The 20,528-nt window shown below is 39.5% G+C and overlaps 1 protein-coding gene and 1 pseudogene across 1 annotated transcript in view; one reads left to right on the top strand and one right to left on the bottom strand.

Moving 5' to 3' along the window:
• The window catches only part of LOC135539569 (E3 ubiquitin-protein ligase Itchy-like), a 56,224-nt pseudogene extending 49,072 nt beyond the window's left edge, over positions 1–7,152 (bottom strand).
• Positions 7,153–16,884: 9,732 nt separating this feature from the next.
• LOC135526743 (N-terminal EF-hand calcium-binding protein 1-like) overlaps positions 16,885–20,528 on the top strand; it is a 54,191-nt gene continuing 50,547 nt past the window's right edge. Inside the window, exon 1 of the mRNA XM_064955367.1 lies at positions 16,885–17,164. Coding sequence (XP_064811439.1) covers positions 17,039–17,164 — 126 coding nt within the window. The 5' untranslated portion in view covers positions 16,885–17,038. The remainder of the gene's footprint in view (positions 17,165–20,528) is intronic.

Genomic DNA, 20,528 nt, shown 5'->3' on the forward strand with positions numbered 1-20,528 from the left:
GTATTTCTGATTCTCTTAACTCACCACCACTAATGAGCTGTGGAGCTTCTCAAAGTAATTTTTCTCCACCTCAAATAGCAAGTAAATTAAGTCTGTTTTTACATCCATTGAGAATTACAGTAGTTCTTCAATGTAGCCTATTTGAACAATATTTCCAGGTGTCTCTCTTTCGATAACCACTCTGCAAAAAAAACAAACATGTACATTTGAAAGCCATAACATTTCTACCGATCTGCATGTCAGTTATGATAAATTGGCACTAAAAAGGTCGTTGACCACTGGTGTAGCCTATTACCGGCAACTTCGGGACCGTAATGGCATAATCTGTGAAGGCCAGCAGCAGCGGGAAGTGGCGGTTCGGGAACAAGTTCCAGACATCTCTAATGGTCATCCAAACATTAGTTTTTTTTTATGTGGGCGATGTCAGAATGGTCTCACTCACTGTTCCAAAATGTGATTGTTACGCAACAGGACAGTTAACCCACACTGCCCTCAAGCTATTTATATATAGGCTGTTTCAACTAGTCAATTTCAAATTATTTTCTAACAAGTTTCAATGAAGGTGTGTTGCCCCTACTCAGTAATTCACATAAGTAGTAGCCCATTTCACTGGACAAATTATGTTTGAGGCTTTATTGAGCCTGAGAAACTCTTCAGCGAGAGTTCAAGCACTTCCCCAGTGTTTCCCCAGATTAAGTATGAAGACATTTGTGCATCTCTAGTCAAAACAGGTCATGCACAAACTTTTCCCCCCTGGCATATTTTCTGGCTGGTGTCTGCATTGCCTTCATGGTTGTTTCACTTACAACTAATAACGTAGTACGTGTGCGTTCCTATCAAAGGGCCTCATCTTCTGTGCATCGTGTTGTCGTTTCTACTGTAGCATTCCATATGCATGTACAGTACCAGGCAAAAGTTTGGACACCTACTCATTCAAGGGTTTTTCTTTATTTTTACGATTTTCTACACTGTAGAATAATAGTTTAGACATCAAAGCTATGAAATAATACAAATTGAATAATGTAGTAACCAAAAGTATAAAATCTAAATATTTCATTTGTATTTCAGATTCTTCAAAGTAGCCACCCTTTGCCATGATGACAGCTTTGCACACTTGACACTCTCAATCAACTTCATGAGGTAGTCACCTGGAATGCATTTGAATTAACAGGTGTGCCTTGTTAAAAGTTAATTTGTGGAATTTATTTTCTTCTTAATGGCTTCGAGCCAATCAGATGTGTTGTGACAAGGTAGGGGTGGTATACAGAAGATGGTCTTTTACAAAATAGGGTTAAAACCTCTCTAGGGTAGGGGGCAGCATTCGGAATTTTGGATGAAAAGCACGCCCAAATTTAACGGCCTGCTACTCGGGCCCAGAAGATATGATATGCATAGAACTGGTAGATTTGGATAGAAAACACTCTAAAGTTTCCAAAACTGTTAAAATAGTGTCTGTGAGTATAACAGGACTGATTTAGCAAGCGAAAACCTGAGAAAAATCCATTCAGGAAGTTTTTTTTTTTGTAGTTTTCTATTCAATGCCATTACAGTATCCATTGACATAGGACTCCATTTGCAGTTCCTATGCCTTCCACTAGATGTCAACAGTCTTTAGAAATCGTTTCAGACGTGTATTCTTATAAATGAGGGAGTAAGACCAGTCTGAACAAGTGGACCCAAAGTTCAGGCACATGTGCATTTCTTGTTTACCTTTTATATTGACGACGTTATTGTCCGGTTGAAATATTATAGATCATTTAGGCAAAAAAACAACAACTTAGGATTGAATATAAACATCGTTGAAACATGTTTTAATGAACTTTACGGATACAATTAGGATTTTTTGTCTGATTGTTTTGACTGAGTTTGAGCCTGTGGATTACTGACAAAACTGCCAGTGGATTGCTAACAAAACTGAGGTTTTTGGATATAAAGAGACTTCATCGAACAAAAGGAACATTTATTGAGTCAATGAATGTCTTCTGATTAACACCATATGAAGATCATCAAAGGTAAGGGATTAATTTTATCTCTGTTTCTGAGTTTTGTAACGCTTCTGCTTGGCTGGTTACTGTTTGTAATAATTTGTCAACTGGGCTATGTTCTGGGCTAGGTATGTTCTGGGCTAGGTATGCTTTCGCCGAAAAGCATTTTATAAATATGACACTGTGGTTGGTTTAACAAGAAGTTAATCTTTAAACCTATGTAAAATATGTTTTGTTTTCAGAATTATTATAATGAGCATTTCTGTAATTGAATTTGGCGCTCTGCAACCTCACTGGATGTTGGCCAGATGGGACACTAGCGTCCCACATACCCTAGAGAGGTTAAGTCAATATTACGGAAGAACAGCTCAAATAAGCAAAGAGAAATGACAGACCATCTTTAATTTAAGACATGAAGGTCAGTCAATCCAGAAAATTTCAAGAACTTCAAGTGCAGTCACATAAATTGTAATGACTTGCCTAGTTAAACAAATAAAATAAAAAACATCAAGCGCTATGATGAAACGGGGTCTTTCCACAGGAAAGGAAGATCCAGAGTTACCTCTGCTGCAGAGGATAAGTTCATTAGAGTTACCAGCCTCAGATATTGCAGCCCAAATAAATGCTTCAGAGTTCAAGTAACAGACACATCAACATCAATTGTTCAGAGGAGACTGCGTGAATCAGGTCTTCATGGTCGAATTGCTGCAAAGAAAACACTACTAAAGGACACCAATAATATGAAGAAACTTGCTTGGGCCAAGAAACACAAGCAATGGACATTAGACCGGTAGAAATCTGTACTTTGGTTTGATTCATCCAAATGTTATATTTTTGGTTCCAACCGACGTGTCTTTGTGAGACGCAGAGTAGGTCAACGGATGATCTCTACATGTGTGGTTCCCACAGTGAAGCGTGGAGGAGGTGGTGTGATGGTGCTTTGCTGTCTGTGATTTATTAGAATTCAAGGCACACTTAACCAGCATGGCTATGACAGCATTCTGCAGCGATACTCCATCCCATCTGGTTTGCGCTTAGTTGGACTATAATTTTCCAACAGGACAATGGCCCAACACACCTCCAGGCTGTGGTCAAATAGCCTTTCCAAGAAGGAGAGTGCTGGAGTGTTGCATCAAATGACCTGGCCTCCACAATCACCTGACCTCAACCAAATTGAGATGGTTTGGGATGAGTTGGACCACAGAGTGAAGGAAAAGCAGCCAACAAGTGCTCAGCATACGTGGGAACTCCAAGACAGTTGGAAAAGCATTCCAGGTGAAGCAGGTTGAGAGAATGTCAAGTGTGTAAAGCTGTCATTAAGGCAAAGGGTGGCTATTTGAAGAATCTAAAATATATTTTGACTTAACACTTTTGGATACTTCATGATTCCATATGTTATTTCATATTTTTCATGTCTTCACTATTACCCTATAATAATAGATTAATAAGGTAAACTTCGTTATATTTGCTGACATCCTACAGTCAAATGTTGGCACCAGAGTAGAGGAGAGTAGTCATTTAGCTATATGAACCACGTCCCTCTACAAAAACACCTTCTCCAATGTTGGTTACAAGGCAGTACTTAAATTAGGTAAGATAATATCATGTTACCATTGGCGTAATAAAATGAGAGTTAAGGTGATTTCCTCTTCCCCTTAATAATGAATCAAAGTGTTTGACACTGGAGGGGACCAGTAACTTTCTGATCAAACATTATCAATGTAGAAGCAGACATTTTTCATACCTTTAGTCATCATATTTGATCTGGTTTTCTTCAAATATCCTCCAACTTCATGAAATTTTGATTTTGATTTTTTGATTTTGACTGTCCATGACCTTTAAAGACTGCTTTAAAAGCCCCAATAGCTTTGAGCAGCCCTGAGACTGTCAGGAATGGAGCGCCAAAGGCACGGAGCTTGGGAGGAAAAGGCACATAACCCCATTGTGCAGAGCCAGGTCCTATGGGTATGGAGCAGTTTAGCATGGCCTGAACGTAGTGTGCATGGAGGTTTATAGGGTGAGAGTAGATCTGACAAGTAGGCAGGTCCGGTGCCATTTAAGGCTTTGTAGACGACGAAGTGAATTTGAAAGGCAATTCATTGAGGGACAGCCAATGGAGGCCAGCATGGATGGGGAGATGGGGGTAGACTTTTTTGTTTTCCAGCATTGTTTTGGATGATCTGTAATTTATTAATTTAAATTTTCAGGCAGGCCCCGAAGTACTGCGTTCACATAATCAATTCTAGAGAAAGCAAATGCATGGATAAGCTTTTCTTGATCAGAAATGGTGAGAGGGTTTTAGGCGGGAAATGTTCCTTCAGATGAAAGAATGCCGTTTTACAAATGTGACTAATGTGGGTATTGTAGGAGAGAGCAGGGTCGAATTTCCCACTCAAGTTTATAACTGAGGAGATGGGAATGATGTGGCCTCTATTGCAAGACAGATGCTGCAGGAGTTGTTGATCTGCTGGGGGGGTGAGTATCAGAATTGCCTCTGTCTTGCTGCTGTTGAGTTGAAGGAAGTAATTCTGCATCCAAGATTTTACCTCTTCCAAACAGGATTTGTTTAAAGGTACACTTGTGCGACATCTGCATAGCAGTGGAAATGGGCACTGTGCTCTCCGAAGATCTGGACAAGTGGGAGCATGTAGACTAGGAAGAAAATGGGTGCTAGCGCCAACCCTTGTAGGACCCAACAGATTATGGACTCCTCTGAACTTGTATCACCGAGGGTGACATCCTGCTTGCAGTTAGAGAGGTAGGTGAACCAGTTTAGGGCAGTCCCACAGATGGCAGTGTGCTCTCTGAGGCACTGCAGTAGAATGGTGTGATTTACTGTGTCAAAAGCAGCACTGAGCTCCAGAAAAATCAAGATGATCCTGAATCTGCAGCCATGAGCAGATCATTTGCAATTTTCACCAAGGCTGTCTCAGTACTGTGCATGGGTCTTAAGTCTGACTGAATAAAATACACCCAAATTAATAGAACCAAAATGTTTTTGCCTAAATGTTCATATCTGTTTAATAACATGTTTTGGAATGACAATGGGTCCCACAGTATGGAAGCCCATTCCCACCACCCCAAAAAAATCTTAAATGAGGATACGAACTCACAATTTAAAGACACACAACTCAAAATGTTGAGATACTAAGTTGAAATGTTGAGATAGTAGACCATACTTATACATGATTCTTCATTTGTAACATTATGTGGTGATGCACGACAAGGTCCCAGAGTGGGGAGGACCCTTGTTGTAGAGTAGAACATTGTAATAAACCAGCTGTAAAGCGGTTTTATATGGGCTATGATGGGGCCAGATTGGACAAAATAACTAACAGGGCTGAGCATTTCCAATTAAAAATGTACTCACACAGTAGGTCATCACTACTGTGTTTATTAATTCCAGTCAATAATGTGATTGATAACGTCTAGGTAGCCTTGCCACCCGAAGTTTGAATATAAACCAAATTTGATCACATTAACATTTCTCTTAACACAAATAAATAGGCCTATTTCAGGCTATAAATCCATAGCTTAGGCTATAAATACATGACGTTACCGCTTCGTTTCCCCTGGCCAAAGGGGATCAGAGGGCATAGGCATCTCTAGGCTACCTGCAGCTGTGGTTGTTATCAGTAGGCTACAGTTGATCAGACTGAAGCACAGATTAATTGTGCACAAGTTCACAAATCATGAGGCAAATCAGTCTAAACAACAGTACTTTGTCCCCTTTTCAACGTGTTTGTGTCAATATTTGTTGGGGCAAATGCCAGCTCGCCAGATGTTTGCCAGCGGCCCTGCTGTGCTGATCTCTGCAATGTGTTTAGATGGATTGACTTGCGCATCTCAAAATGTCTATTTAGTATCAGAACATTTCTAGATAAGCAAGTCAACATTTTGAAATACTTGGTCATAATTTCAAGATGTGAATTTGACCTTTTACATCAACCTTTTAAACAAATGTTGGTAGTGGCAATGGGCTTCCGAGGAAACGAGGCAGTCTAAAAAATAAAGGATGCTGGCCTACTGTTCCCCTCGCCTCATTTCTTTAGTTACTGTGACCTGGCTCACACTTTTCTGTCTGGGTTGAAGGCAAACATTGACTCGTCCCTTGGTTTCCTAACTTCCACAGGCTAGTTGCCACAAAACCCCCTTCCATAACTAAAGGTTAAATAGATAAAATATAATATATATATATATATATATATATATATATATATATATATATATATATATATATAAAACGTTATCTCACTACAAAACGCAAATCCGATCTTACATAATTAACAAGCTTGCTTGTAGTAACTAACGTTATTAGTATTGCTTCATATTTTAGTTTGTGTGGGGGGGATATACGGCTAAATTAGCTAACCAACTAATCCACGTTTTAGTGTTAGCAAAATACAACCATGTAGACCTAACCACGTTAGATAACTAAAGTATCTACTGTATGTTTGCTAGCTAAATTAGCTGCCCTATAGATACTATTTGAATCATTTCTGATTCAAGGGGGTAACGACACAACAATGTATAGCCTACTGCTACATGGAATATGAGCAATTAAATAGGAAAATGTCAAGCGAAAAGCAAAACGGAGATTACAATAACAATCCCTGGTCGCTCTGTCTGGTTGAAAGCAGGCCAAAAAAAGCTAGCTAGTTAATAACAGCTAACAACAACAACTCTAGTAGTTAGCTATCATTACATATTAGCTTCACAACATACATAAGAACAAACACTAGATTATAGTTAGCCATTTTAATGATTAACTAGCTACTTAGTCAGTAGCATTTGTCGCGAAGTTTTGCATAGGTTTGCTAGCTTTGAATTTTGCTGTCACACAGGTGAGATAGCTAGCTAACGTTAGCTAGCTAGCCTAAGCTAAATAACTAGCTACGGATATCTTTGAAAATGTACAATTCTTCCATAAAAACGATTGGATTATGTCTTACCCGTGACGGTTGGTAGCAAATGTTTCTGTAATGTCCCCTCACGCCCACCAAGGCATATGTGGACGGTAAACGATTTCTAAGAAAAACTAGAAAGATGTCTGACAGGTAGCGCTCACAGCCCTTGGCACGGTTTCCACCAGGTTTGCACAAGCCCATTCACTTCTTCGTAAATGGTATTAATCGGTTGGCAAACAAACACTAGAGGTGCATGTCACCATCTACTGTACTGGAGTGTGTAGTCAATCACGGTTTAATAAAGACAGACAAAAATCATAAACAAACACAACCTGACTTCTGCCTACATAGACACACCCAAAAGCACTGTAATTCGTTATAATGAGAGGGCCACAAACAAAACCTAGTAATGCTTATACTACCAGAAATATTACAATCTCATAGTTATGTTATCTATTTATCAAACATAGTTATACATTGCTGAGGTGTAGTCATTTTTAGGACACAAGGTCAAGTACACAGTACAAATATGATTCAAATGTAAAAATATAAAAAAAATTATATAATTTTTCCTATTCAACAAAAGTGGGGGAATAGGGGTTTAAATGATTGAAATGCTTTCTAAATATAGTAACAATCAAATTATATCCGACTTAATCTAATATCTCACATTTCTTATAACTTTCAAATAAATATGATCATACTTAGTTACAGTACAAATGGTAACTGATGACAGAGCATTTTCTGCCCAGTGTTTTCCGCCATTCAAATGCCTGCTGACTCGTTACAAACTTCAGCTCTAAGGACAAGTTGATTTTGTCTCTCTGTGACCAAGAGAAGGTGATCTTGTTTCAATACTACAAAATTATTATGTATTTTTTTATGTTGAAAGCTCTAAATCCACAATCCAGAATATTACAGCGAGATGAGACTGCGTTTGCTGCCATTGCTTGTCTCCCGTCCCATATGTTGTATTTTAAGCAGAGCTGCCATGTTCACAAACAGGGGTATTTGATCCTTTGTCTGGATAGGAAAGAAAATGTGAGGTGTCGTTCCTTATGCAAATTGGGTGTCAGATTTTACATACAGCTACAGCCGGAAGTGATTTTTCGTAGCAGATTAGAAGAGCATTTTAGCAGACCCTAACCCTTTTCCTAACCTTAACTTTATTCACCTAACCTGCTACATTAATTCTACTAACCTGCTGTGTAAATTCTCATAATCTGCTCCGAAAAAGTCACTTCCGGTAGTAGCTTTATTCTGCATCTCAGATGAGAGTAGAGAATGGAATGCGAAGCAGGACAACCAGAGCTGTCACGGAGTTCACACCAGTGGATGTTCTGTTCACAGAGCACTTTGTTCACAAAAATGTGCTGCATGCATTATGGTGAAATGCTTACTTTCGAGCCCATTCCCAAAATGCAGAGTTAAAAAGTAAGACAAATATTTGCTAAATAAAAAAGGAAATAGTAACACAATAAAAAAACAAAAATTAGGCGATATACAAGCAGTACCAGTACCGAATCAATATGCAGGGGTCCAAGGTAGATGAGGTCCTTGAGGAAGAACTGGGTGATTTCCACAAGATGGGCCAGTTGCAAAGTCAAAATTGGATATAGCCTGTTGTAAACATTTAAGAAAATAAATAGATTTTTAGTCTTAATATGACATTAGGGTTAGGAAGTGTGGTTAAATTTAAGGTAACATTTAAAGTCAGATTTTATCTCTTTGTGGCTGTGCCAGCTACTAACCTGCGCCTTTTAATGGGAAAGTAATCTAAAAGTAATCAGATAACGTTACTGAGTTTGGGTAATCCAAAAGTTACGTTACAGATTGCAATTTTGGACAGGTAACTATTAAATGAAAACGGGTTACATTTAGAAAGTAACCTACCCAACCCTGTGTGCTTCGAAGACCTGTTTGTAAGCGTAACTGGGGAGGAAGATTAGTTTGTCGCTTGGAGGCACACAGCATATGGGTGTGTGCAAAACTGCTACAGCGAGTGAATATTTTTTATTTAAAATATTCATTATAGCCAATAGGAAAGACAAGGGCCATATGTTTCGAAAATTGTTTTGCATGCGAGGATTACTGACGTTTCTAAACGTTAAAACACAGCATCGGGACTGTGTTCTTATTTTTTTTATTTCACCTTTATTTAATCAGGTAGGCCAGTTGAGAACAAGTTCTTATTTACAACTGCGACCTGGCCAAGATAAAGCAAAAGCAGTGCGGCTGTAACAGTATAACTTTAGACTGTCCCCTCGCCCATACCCGGGCGCGAACCAGGGACACTCTGCACACATCAACAACAGTCACCCACAAAGCATCGTTACCCATCGCTCCACAAAACCCACGGCCCTTACAGAGCAAGGGGAACTACTACTTCAAGGTCTCAGCAAGTGACGTCACCGATTGAAACGCTATTTAGCGCGCACCACCGCTAACTAAACTAGCCGTTTCACATCCATTACATGACAAAAACAACAACAGAGTTACACTTGAGATAAGCAAACATACGTCAATAACACAATAGAAAAATCTATGAACAGTGTGTGCAAACATAGTAAGATTAGAGAGGTAAGGCAATAAATAGGCCATAGTGGAGAAATAATTACAATTTAGCATTAACACCGAAGTAATAGATGTGCAGATGTTGATGTGCAAGTAGAGATACTGGGGTGCAAAAGAGCAAAAAAATAAATAACAATATGGGGATGAGGTAGTTGGGTGTGCTATTTACAGATGGGCTGTGTACAGGTACAGCTGCTCTGACAACTGATTCTTAAAGTTAGTGAGGGAAAAATAAGTCTCCAGCTTCAGTGATTTTTGCAATTCGCGTGCTACGGGTGGGTGTTGCTATGGTGACAAGTGAGCTGAGATAAGGCGGGGCATTACCTAGCATAGACTTAAAGATGACCTGGAGTCAGTGGGTTTGGCGGTGAATATGTAGCGAGGGTGGGTAGTATATGGGGCTTTGGTGACAAAACGGTTGGCACTGGGATAGACTATATCCAATTTGCTGAGTAGAGTGTTGGAGGCTATTTTATAAATGACATCGCCAAAGTCAAGGATCGGTAGGATAGTCAGTTTTACGAGGGTATGTTTGGCAGCATGAGTGAAGGACGCTTTGTTGTGAAATAGGAAGCCAATTCTAGATTTAATTTTGGATTGGAGATGCTTATTGTGAGTCTGGAAGGAGAGTATACAGTCTAACCAGACACCTAGGTATTTGTAGTTGTCCACATATTCTAAGTCAGAACTGTCCAGAGTAGTGATGCTAGGCGGGCGGGCGGGTGCAGGCAGCAATCGGTTGAAGAGCATGCATTTAGTTTTACTAGCATTTAAGAGCAGTTGGAGACCATGGAATGAGTGTTGTATGGCATTGAAGCTCGTTTGGAGGTTTGTTAACACAGTGTCCAAAGAAGGGCCAGATGTATACAGAATGGGGTCGTCTGCGTGGAGGTGGATCAGAGAATCACCAGCAGCAAGAGCGACATCATTTACATATACAGAGAAAAGAGTTGACCCGAGACTTGAACCCTGTGGCACCCCCATAGAGACTGCAAGAGGTCCAGACAACAGGCCCACCGATTTGACACACTGAACTATCTGAGAAGTAGTTGGTAAACCAAACGAGGCAGTCATTTGAGAAACAAGGCTATTGAGTCTGCTGATAAGAATGTGGTGATTGACAGAGTCGAAAGCCTTGGCCAGGTCAATGAAAAAGGCTGCATAGTACTGTCTTGTATCAATGTTGGTTATGATATCATTTAGGACCTTGAGCGTGGCTGAGGTGCAACCATGACCAGCTCGGAAACCAGATTGCATAGTGGAGAAGGTACGATGGGATTCGAAATGGTCGGTGATCTGTTTGTTACCTTGGCTTTCGAAGACTTTAGAAAGGCAGGGCAGGATGGATATAGGTCTATAACAGTTTGGGTCTAGAGTGTCTCCCCCTTTGAAGAGGGGGATGACAGAAGCAGCTTTCCAATCTATGGGAATCTCAGATGATACGAAAGAGAGGTTGAACAGGCTAGAAATAGGGGTTGCAACAATTTCGGCAGATCATTTTAGAAAGAGAGGGTCTAGATTGTCTAGCCCGGCTGATTTGTAGGGATCCAGATTTTGCAGCTCTTTCAGAACATTAGCTATCTGGATTTGGGTGAAGGAGAAGCAGGGGGGAATTGGGCATGTTGCTGTGGGGGTGCAGAGCTGTTGGCCAGGGTAGGTGTAGCCAGGTGGAAAGCATGGCCAGCCGTAGAAAAATGCTTATTGAAATGGTCGATTATCGTAGATTTATCAGTGGTGACAGTGTTTCCTAGCCTCAGTGCAGTGGGCAGCTGGGAGGAGGTGCTCTGACTGTGTCAGATAGGACTTCCTTGACTTCCCTGAAAAGTTGCATATCGCGGAGGCTGTTCGGTGCTAATGCAATATGCCACATGATTTTTTTGTGCTGATCAAGGGCAGTCAAGTCTGGGGTGAATCAACGGCTATATCTGTTCTTAGTTCTACATTGTTTGAATGAGGAATGCTTATTTAAGATGATGAGGAAGCACTTTAAAGAGGAAGGCATCCTCTACTGATGGGATGAGGTTAATATCCTTCCAGGATACCCAAGCCAGGTTGATTAAAAAGGCCAGCTCGCTGAAGTGTTTTAGGGAGCGTTTGACAGTGATGAGGGGTGGTTGTTTGACCCATTACAGATACAGGCAATGCGGCATTGATCGCTGAGATCCTGGTTGAAGACAGCAGAGTTGTATTTAAAGGGCAAGTTGTTCAGGATGATATCTATGAGGGTGCACTTGGTTATAGATGTAGGGTTGTACCTGGTAGGTTCCTTGATAATTTGTGTGAGATTGAGGGAATCTACCTTAGATTGTAGGACAGCCGGGGTGTTAATCATATCCCAGTTTAGGTCACCTAACAGTACGAACTCTGAAGATAGATGGGGGGCAATCAATTCACATATGGTGTCCAGGGCACAGCTGGAGGCTGAAGGGGGTCTATAACAAGTGGCAACGGTGAGAGACGTATTTCTGGAAAGATGGATTTATAAAAGTAGAAGCTCGAATTGTTTGGGCACAGACCTGGATAGTATGACAGAACAGTAGATTGCAACTTCGCCCCCTTTGGCAGTTCTATCTTGTCGGGAAATGTTGTAGTTGGGGATGGAAATTTCTGAATTTTAGGTGGCCTTCCTAAGCAAGGTTTCAGACATGACTAGGACATCAGGACATTGTAGTTCACATGGAGACAGCTGTTGGCGAAGCTAATCTCTGAAAACCCCACTGGGAAGTGTTAGAGAGCTAGGTTTCCACTAGCTGACTCAAGTTAAAACCTGTTATGGCTGCAATCCCCATATCGGGATAAGTGTCATCAACAACCGCTGAATAGCATAGCGGTACATACAATAAATATTACTATAAATATTTATAATCATGAAATCATAAGTGCAGTGTCGTGTCAGATTTTGAAATTATGCATTACAGCGAAAGTAATACAAGAGTTTGTGTAAGTTTATCGATCGCACGATAAAACACTTAACATCAGGTAGCTCGGTCACGAAAATCAGAAAAGCAATCAAGTTAATCGTTTACCTTTGATGATCTTCGGATGTTATCACTCACGAGAATCCCAGCTACACAACAAATGTTCCGTTTGTTCCATAAAGATAATTTTTATATCCAAAATACCTCTGTTTGTTTGTCGCGTTATGTTCAGAAATCCACAGGAAAGAGCGGTCACGACAATGCATACGAACATTCCAAATAGTTTCCATTATGTCCACAGAAACATGTCAAATGTTTTTTATAATCAATCCTCAGGTTGTTTTTAAAATATATAATCGAAAATATACAGTATCAACCGCAAATGTCTTTCACAGTAGAAGAGGGCAAAACAATGGCTGTCCAAATTCTGTTCCGCAAGCAAAACTCATGTGACCACTTGAAGCGATGTTATCGTTCTGGCTCATTTTTCGAAATAAAAGCCTAAAACTATGTCTGAAGACTATTGACACCTTGAGGAAGCGATAGGAAAAGGAATCTGGTTCATATCCCTTTAAATGGAGCAAAGGGAGGCTATGGAACATGGAGTTTTCAAACTAGAAGTCACTTCCTGCCTTGATTTTCGCCTGCAATATCAGTTCTGTTATACTCACAGACAATATTTTGACAGTTTTGGAAACTTTAGAGTGTTTTCTATCCAATACTAATTATAATATGCATATATTAGCAACTGAGACTGAGGAGCTGGCTGTTTACAATGGGCACCTTTCATCCAAGCTACTCAATATTGCCCCTGCAGCCATATGAAGTTAACTCCATGGTAAAGGAAGTTTCTGATGAACTCCACCAATGGAGTTGAGCAGAGCTCAGGCTTTGTTTCGACTAGATAACACAGCCACAAAGTCAGATTGCACACCCACAATTTAAGGTTAGGGTTAGGCATTAGGTTAGGCAAGCATTATTATTTTTAAAAAATGTGTTTTTTGGGGGGAGGGGGGGGGGGTAGATCAGCTTTAATATTTCAGATAGATTGTAGCTTCCATCAATGTAATTGTCTGCATCATTTCCAATCCCCCATATATTTTTTTGTAAATATATACAGCATATAAATATATTGTCCTTATTATTTTCCACAAACCCCACCACCCATCCCCTAATTGGAGTAAACTAACAGACAACAACACTTTAATTAAGCTTCTACTTCCAGCTAATACATGCTATATACATTTTACGGACACAATGTATTTTACAATAGTTATCTTTTGTTTGTTTTTAATCCCACGCTTCAACTACCCTCAATCCCTCCCATCTATCTCTGAACACCATCCAGTGGGATTTCTATTTGCCATATATTTTTAACTGTGCTGTTTCACAAAAGTTCTGAACCTATATACATTTTACGGACACAGTATATTTTTTTACATTGGTCATCTTTTAAGTCCCAAACTTCAGCTCCACTCAACCCCTCCCATCTATCTCTTAACACCATACAATTTTATTTCTATTTGCCATATATTTTTCAACTGTGCTGTGATGTTTCACAAAAGTTCTGAACCTTTCTCTTCTCATAGTATCTACAGATTGTAAATTAAAGATTTTTGCTAAAAGTATTATAATATTATTGATCGATTGACTATGTTGCAATTCTTCAGCCATTCCTGGACCTGCAACCAAAAACAGGTTACATATAGACAGTACCAAAATAAAGGATTATTTCTCTTTGCAGCAAACTCTGCAGAGCTGGGATGGTTGTATCCCCCAAATATATAACATTCTATTTGGTTGCAAGAATTTGTATAATAATTTAAATTGAAAAATGTGATGTTTTGAATCCAGCGTTTTGTGTATCAGTGTCAGGTTCTGACCTTAGTTCTTTTGTTATGTCTTTGTTTTAGTATGGACAAGGTGTGAGTTGGGTGGGTTGTCTATGTTAGTTTTTCTATGATTTTCTATTTCTGTGTTTGGCCTGGTATGGTTCTCAATCACAGGCAGCTGTCAATCGTTGTCCCTGATTGAGAATCATATTAAGGTAGCCTGTTTTCGATTGTGTTTTGTGGGTGGTTGTTTTTAGTCTTTGTGTGTCTACACCAGACAGAACTGTTCCGGTTGTTTCTTTGTTGTTTTGGTATTCAGTGTTCAGTTTACTTTATTAAAACGATTAACATGTACCACGCTGAGCATTGGTCTTCACCTTCTTCCACAGACAGCCATTACAATCAGTTCATAAACCATGTGCCATGGAATCAGTACATCGAAAATCTCTTCCAAACTATTTTTCAATCTATATGGCACAGCTGTCAATTTTTGCTCCTTAAATGGAACTGGTTTACTTACTTATTTATCAGAATTTTCTTTAACCAATTTTGGTTTTTAATGCAGGGCCGACAGACAAGTTCCTTACTTTTCCTCCATTTCTGAAGTAATGCTGTAATTAGTTTGGTTGTAATTTTGGATAAAGCAGACATTTCCATATATTTTAGTTAGCTGCATGTGTGACAACTCCACCAGTCCTATTTATGATATAATTAACAAAGATTGTACTCATTTGTTGTTGTTGAAAAACAGGTTAGGGTTAGGGTTGGACATGAAGTTAGGGTTCGGTTTAATATCTGATTTTAAGAAGACACATTTGATAAATGGGCGGGGATTAGCCATAATCATGACTTTGTGGCTATGTTAACAAGGGAAGACCGCTTGGGAACCATCTGTGTCATGTGACCAATGTAAGGCGACGTGAGCAACAACGTAGCTAGTAGGCCACGTTTTTTTTACATGATAAATGAGAATTTCTAGAAATTAGAGATTCACTTCCAAAATGAAAATAAAACAAAATATTTTTACACATGGAAACTAAATCTTATGGGAGCAAAAACAAGATAAAATAAAAAATGTTAAACAAGCAACATTTATTTATTAACTAGAGTCTGGGTTTTGCTTGTTTGAAACAGGATTACAGTAATACATATTCATAAGAGTACACAAATCACAAACTCTGCACTGGACCTTTGGTGACGAAAGCTCTCCCCTGCACAGGTTGGGGTGCATATGTGAGAATTAAAAAATATTATATATTAGAACACAAATAATATGTTCTATGTTATTATCTACAATGTATTGTTATCCATAGCCTATACTGTGTGTGTGTGTGTGTGTGTGTGTGTGTGTGTGTGTGTGTGTGTGTGTGTGTGTGTGTGTGTGTGTGTGTGTGTGTGTGTGTGTGTGTGTGTGTGTGTGTGTGTGTGTGCGTGTGTGTGCGTGTGTGTGCGTGTGTGTGTGCGTGAGAAAAATATATATTTTTCTCATCTCTGGGCTAGCCTATCATCAGCAGATGGCAATGTCTGGCCCAACAAACCTCTGAGACATCTATAGTGGGGTGAGAAAGTATTAACACACTGTATAAATGACTGTATAAAGTATGAAAATTAAAATAGTGAGCTATATTGTATGCTCCAAAAAAATTGGAACTAATATTATTTTATACTAATACAATTACTCAGAGAAAGATTTTGTTAAACAAGTAATAAAAAATTACTAACACCCCTGTTTTCAATAATTTTCAATATGTGTGCTTGGGGTTACTGTCTTTCTAGATGATTCACTTGCAGCCAAATGTCAGCCTCCTGGCAGAGACAACCGGGTTTTTGCCTAAAGGTTTATGAGGTTGACCTTAACATGGGTCCCAGGACCAGTGGTAGCAAAATAATGGCAGATAATGGTCCTGTTTGAGAGAATCAAAACTGTGATGTATCATGGGTAAGTTGATGTGACTGATCTACAAATAATAATGAGTAGTTATTTATGATGCAAGCTTTTTTTACTGGGTAAAGTTCATGATGCCATTGACCTTAACAAGGGCCCCAGGACCAGTGGAAACAAAATAGTCCCATAACATCAAAGACCCACCACCATATTTTACAGTAGGTCAAATAGAGCTCTTTGGCCACATACCCCAGTGGTGGGTTTAGCATCTACATTTGACCTACTGTAAAATATGGTGGTGGATCTTTGATGTTATGGGGCTATTTTGTTTCCACTGGTCCTGGGGCCCTTGTTAAGGTCAATGGCATCTTGAACTTTACCCAGTAAAAAAAAGCTTGCATCATAAATAACTACTCATTATTATTTGTAGATCAGTCACATCAACTTACCCATGATACATCACAGTTTTGATTCTCTCAAACAGGACCATTATCTGCTCATTTCGCTGAGTCTACCTTTAACCTCCAGGTAGCGGGAGGCCAATTTTTATTTCCTTCATATCAACATCCTTATTGTAGCTCTATCGATTTATTCGCTTCTAATGTTTGAAATTCACCTATTCTAGCACTTTCTACCATTTATATTGTAAAATAATGTTATTATTGCGCCACGTTGTATCTTTTCCTCCTCTTGCCTAGCAGGGATGCGCAACAAAGATTTTGACCAATCGGCGCTCCAGAAGGTGGGGTTACCTACCGCAGAAAGTTGAAGAGCAACATCACTACTGGAGTACGGTTGCAGATCAACATCACTGTTGCAGCACTGTTGCTTCGGTTTAACAGGGCAGGGCGACACTTTTGAACCCATAGTCAAAAGGCTACACTTTCCAACGAGCAGGTGTCTGTCTACAAGTCGGCTATACATCTTCCACATCAAGATGTTGGCGTGCACAAAGATGATCACTATGTGCCTTCAGTCGGCGAAAAATAAGCATCTTCGCTCTCAGCAGGAACAACCGCAGCCACTGCATAGCCCTGTTAATGGACTTCCAATTTTCAAAGATGTAAGTAGTCACATATTCTCTCTGAAAGCTCTGCATACTGCTGTCAGAAACAATCACGCTTTTGAAATTCTTTATTTGCCTATGGTTGATGTATGTTAATTTTGGGGGTTGGTATAATTTGTGGAACGTTCCAACGGGAATCTGTTCCAATAACTTCGTAAATAACAAGGATGCCAACAAACAACGCATACAAAGTAGCATGATCAATTACCCTAGCTAACTAGTTGCCGATTAGGCATCAACTCACCACGTAGCTTAATCTTAATGTTTGTACGTAGGCTACCAGAGTGAGGACAAACATTTTTCAGAATAAACGTGAGTGAAAAACTCAACCAATTTGTCCACTCCCTCCCTACCTGGTATCTTATTCTCCCGCTATACAACTTTGTATGCGTTGTTTGTTTACAACCTTGTTATTTACGAAGTTTTTGGAACAGATTACTGTTGGAACGTAACACAAATTATACCCACCCTTGAAAGCATGCAGAAAAACTATTATGCATAGTCGAACTATGGGCTAATGGTGTTAAAAACCAGTGAACCTCTATGTATTTATAATCAATCATCACGGAGATTAAGTTACTTGTTTTGTAAGCATCTTGTTTTAAAAATTAATGATAAATACATCTTGCCATATTGTGGCTAAAGACACCATTATCAACCTACTGTAACCAACACAAACATTCAATTGAGGTTAAGTGCCCATATCTCCACCACACCTTGCTGCACTCATTGACTCCTGATATGATATTTGACAAACATGAATTGAACTCAACCGCTGTGTGTGTGTGTGTGTTTAACAAGAATAGTAAACAAACAAAAATTTGACCAACTGGGGACATTTTGTTAGGGTTAGGAGCTAGGGTTGAGGTTAGGTTTTTGGGTTAGGGTTAGTGATGCACCAATATTACATTTTTGGCTGATACCGATATTTGATATTTTCCTTGTAAAAAAAATAAAACAATACCGATAACCAATATTTAAAATTTTAGCGACCTTTTTATGCATTCTAGTACAGTTAAATAGTTAACACACACACATGGACACAGCGGTCTAAGGCACTGCATCTCTGTGCAAGAGGCATCACTACAGTCCCTCGTTCGAATCCAGGCTGTATCACATCCGGACGTGATTGGGAGTCCCATAAGGGGCGCACAATTGGCCCAGCGTCGTCTGGATTTAGTCGGGGTAGGCCGTCATTGTAGATAACAATTCATTCTTAACTGACTTGCCTAGTTAAATAAAGGTTACACACACAAACACACCACACTGACCAAAAATGTATTTTGTTGGCTTTACTTATGTCCCCATTACCAGTAAAACATAATTAAAACCTATTTCTTTCACTTGCTGTGCTGTTTCGTTGTTCAGTCGTTCAGTCGTTTCATTCTCAACCAGGATTTCTATGGAACGCCGTTTGGGTCTTTGCCTGTCAAAAAAGACACTATTTAAAACTATTCGACGTGTCAAATAACACTGACGTTTCAAATAGCACTATTTGACGTGTCAAATAAGTTTGTTGACCAATCAGGACCTGAATATGACTGCACGTCACACAAAACATTTAACGCAATCATACATTTTTTTAAGTAGTTATTACACATTAATTACACTACCACTCGTATTTCATACGTCACAACGATTCATCGATACGTATGCTATGATGCTAGTGAAGTTGTCTTGTGCACCTACAGTGCTGGTCATTTAAAAAAAAGCTAGCTAGCTCATGAATGCAAACAATGTTCTTCCCCAAAAACATAGCAAAATGACAATCTGTTTGACTAGCTATATAGTTAGCTAGCTAACTATACAGCTAGGTGATATAGTTACGTGTCATCATCTAAAATAACCCTAATTTATAAGACCGTTCTTATTTGATTAATGGTGGTCGGACCCTTCTATGTGAAGCTAGCCACAATAAGGATTAGCCACAATAGTGGACTTTGCAGTTAGCCTTTGTTAGGTTCTAATTTTTCAGAGTAAATAACTCACGGACACTAGAGAAGCTTTAACCATGTTTAATTCTTCCCAAAGGGTCGTTACAGCTGTAATTCAGACAACAACAAAAACACATTCAACACAAGCACTGATATTTAACCCTTTCTCCTAGGCTAAGTCTCCTCCTCCACAACCAAACAGCCAATGCATCCCTGTGATTGGACAGAACCTTAGTGATATCTATTCTTCCTCACTTCATCTGACCTGACCTCTAACCCAAAGTGCTCACTCCTTCTCAACTCAAGGCTGTCATGGTTATTGATACCAGACTGTGTCTCTTCTCCACCCAGAGGATCCCCGATGGCTAACAATAACATATCCTGACATAATGTAAACATTATACATTACCCTCTCTCCCTCAGTGACATTGTTAGTTTCTAAGATCTCCACCCGTCTCCCCTTATCAATGCTTGTCACATGTAATCGCTTCCCTGCACTCAACACATTCCAAGCTTAGTTGCACCCACTATATACCTTCCTCCTTAACTTCTGGTGTAGACCCTCTAAACCTTAGCACTCCATCAGTGACATGAATAAGTAACATTTCATATTCTCAGAACCCAACACCTTCAAAATAAAAGTATAGCATAATTCTACTATTTGTGTTCATTTGCATCACTTTCAATTACATACTTTTATTTTGAAGGCAACCTGCAAATTCCACTATTGTGCCAAATCCTTATTGTGGCTAGCTTCACAACACATAACCCGGTCTGGTCGAGCCTCAAAAGCCAGATGAATCTAGCTGGCTGCATATAATGTTAGCTTTGGGCAACAGGGTTAAGTAGCTGGCAAGCTATTTATTTTCATGAACTAAAGTTCAACTTCAATAGGTGAACAACAAGTGGCAACCTAGCTAATACTTACTCCCAATTTGTAAGTCGCTCTGGATAAGAGCGTCTGCTAAATGACTTAAATGTAAATGTAAATAGGAAAAATAACGCACTTGGTAGTGTTAACCGGTGCTCGACCAGTCAGCAAAGCCAACATCACCCACGACAGAGAACGGTTGATTGTCAGGGCAATGAAATTCCATTGTCTTGCCTTTTTTGTTACTCTTTGAAATGACTGCTTGACTTGTTGACTGCTTGATCCCAAAAGCAGACATTGTGGGCTAGTTCCAGAATGCTGTGTTGCACGTGTAGTGCAACATTTTACGTGGCGTCATTACGTCATGTCCCTTCAAATATAGGTATGCACGTGGCTTTAACATCAGTTTTACACATCGGCATTAAACTAGATATCGTCCGTTACCGATGTTGGCATTTTTAGCTAATATCGGCCAATTCCAATATGTTCACTGATATATCGTGCATCCCTAGTTAGGGTAAGAGTACAGGTTAGGGGTTAGGGAAAATATGATTTT

The sequence above is a fragment of the Oncorhynchus masou genome, chromosome 5, assembly GCF_036934945.1.
Source record: "Oncorhynchus masou masou isolate Uvic2021 chromosome 5, UVic_Omas_1.1, whole genome shotgun sequence".
Classification (NCBI taxonomy): domain Eukaryota; kingdom Metazoa; phylum Chordata; class Actinopteri; order Salmoniformes; family Salmonidae; genus Oncorhynchus; species Oncorhynchus masou.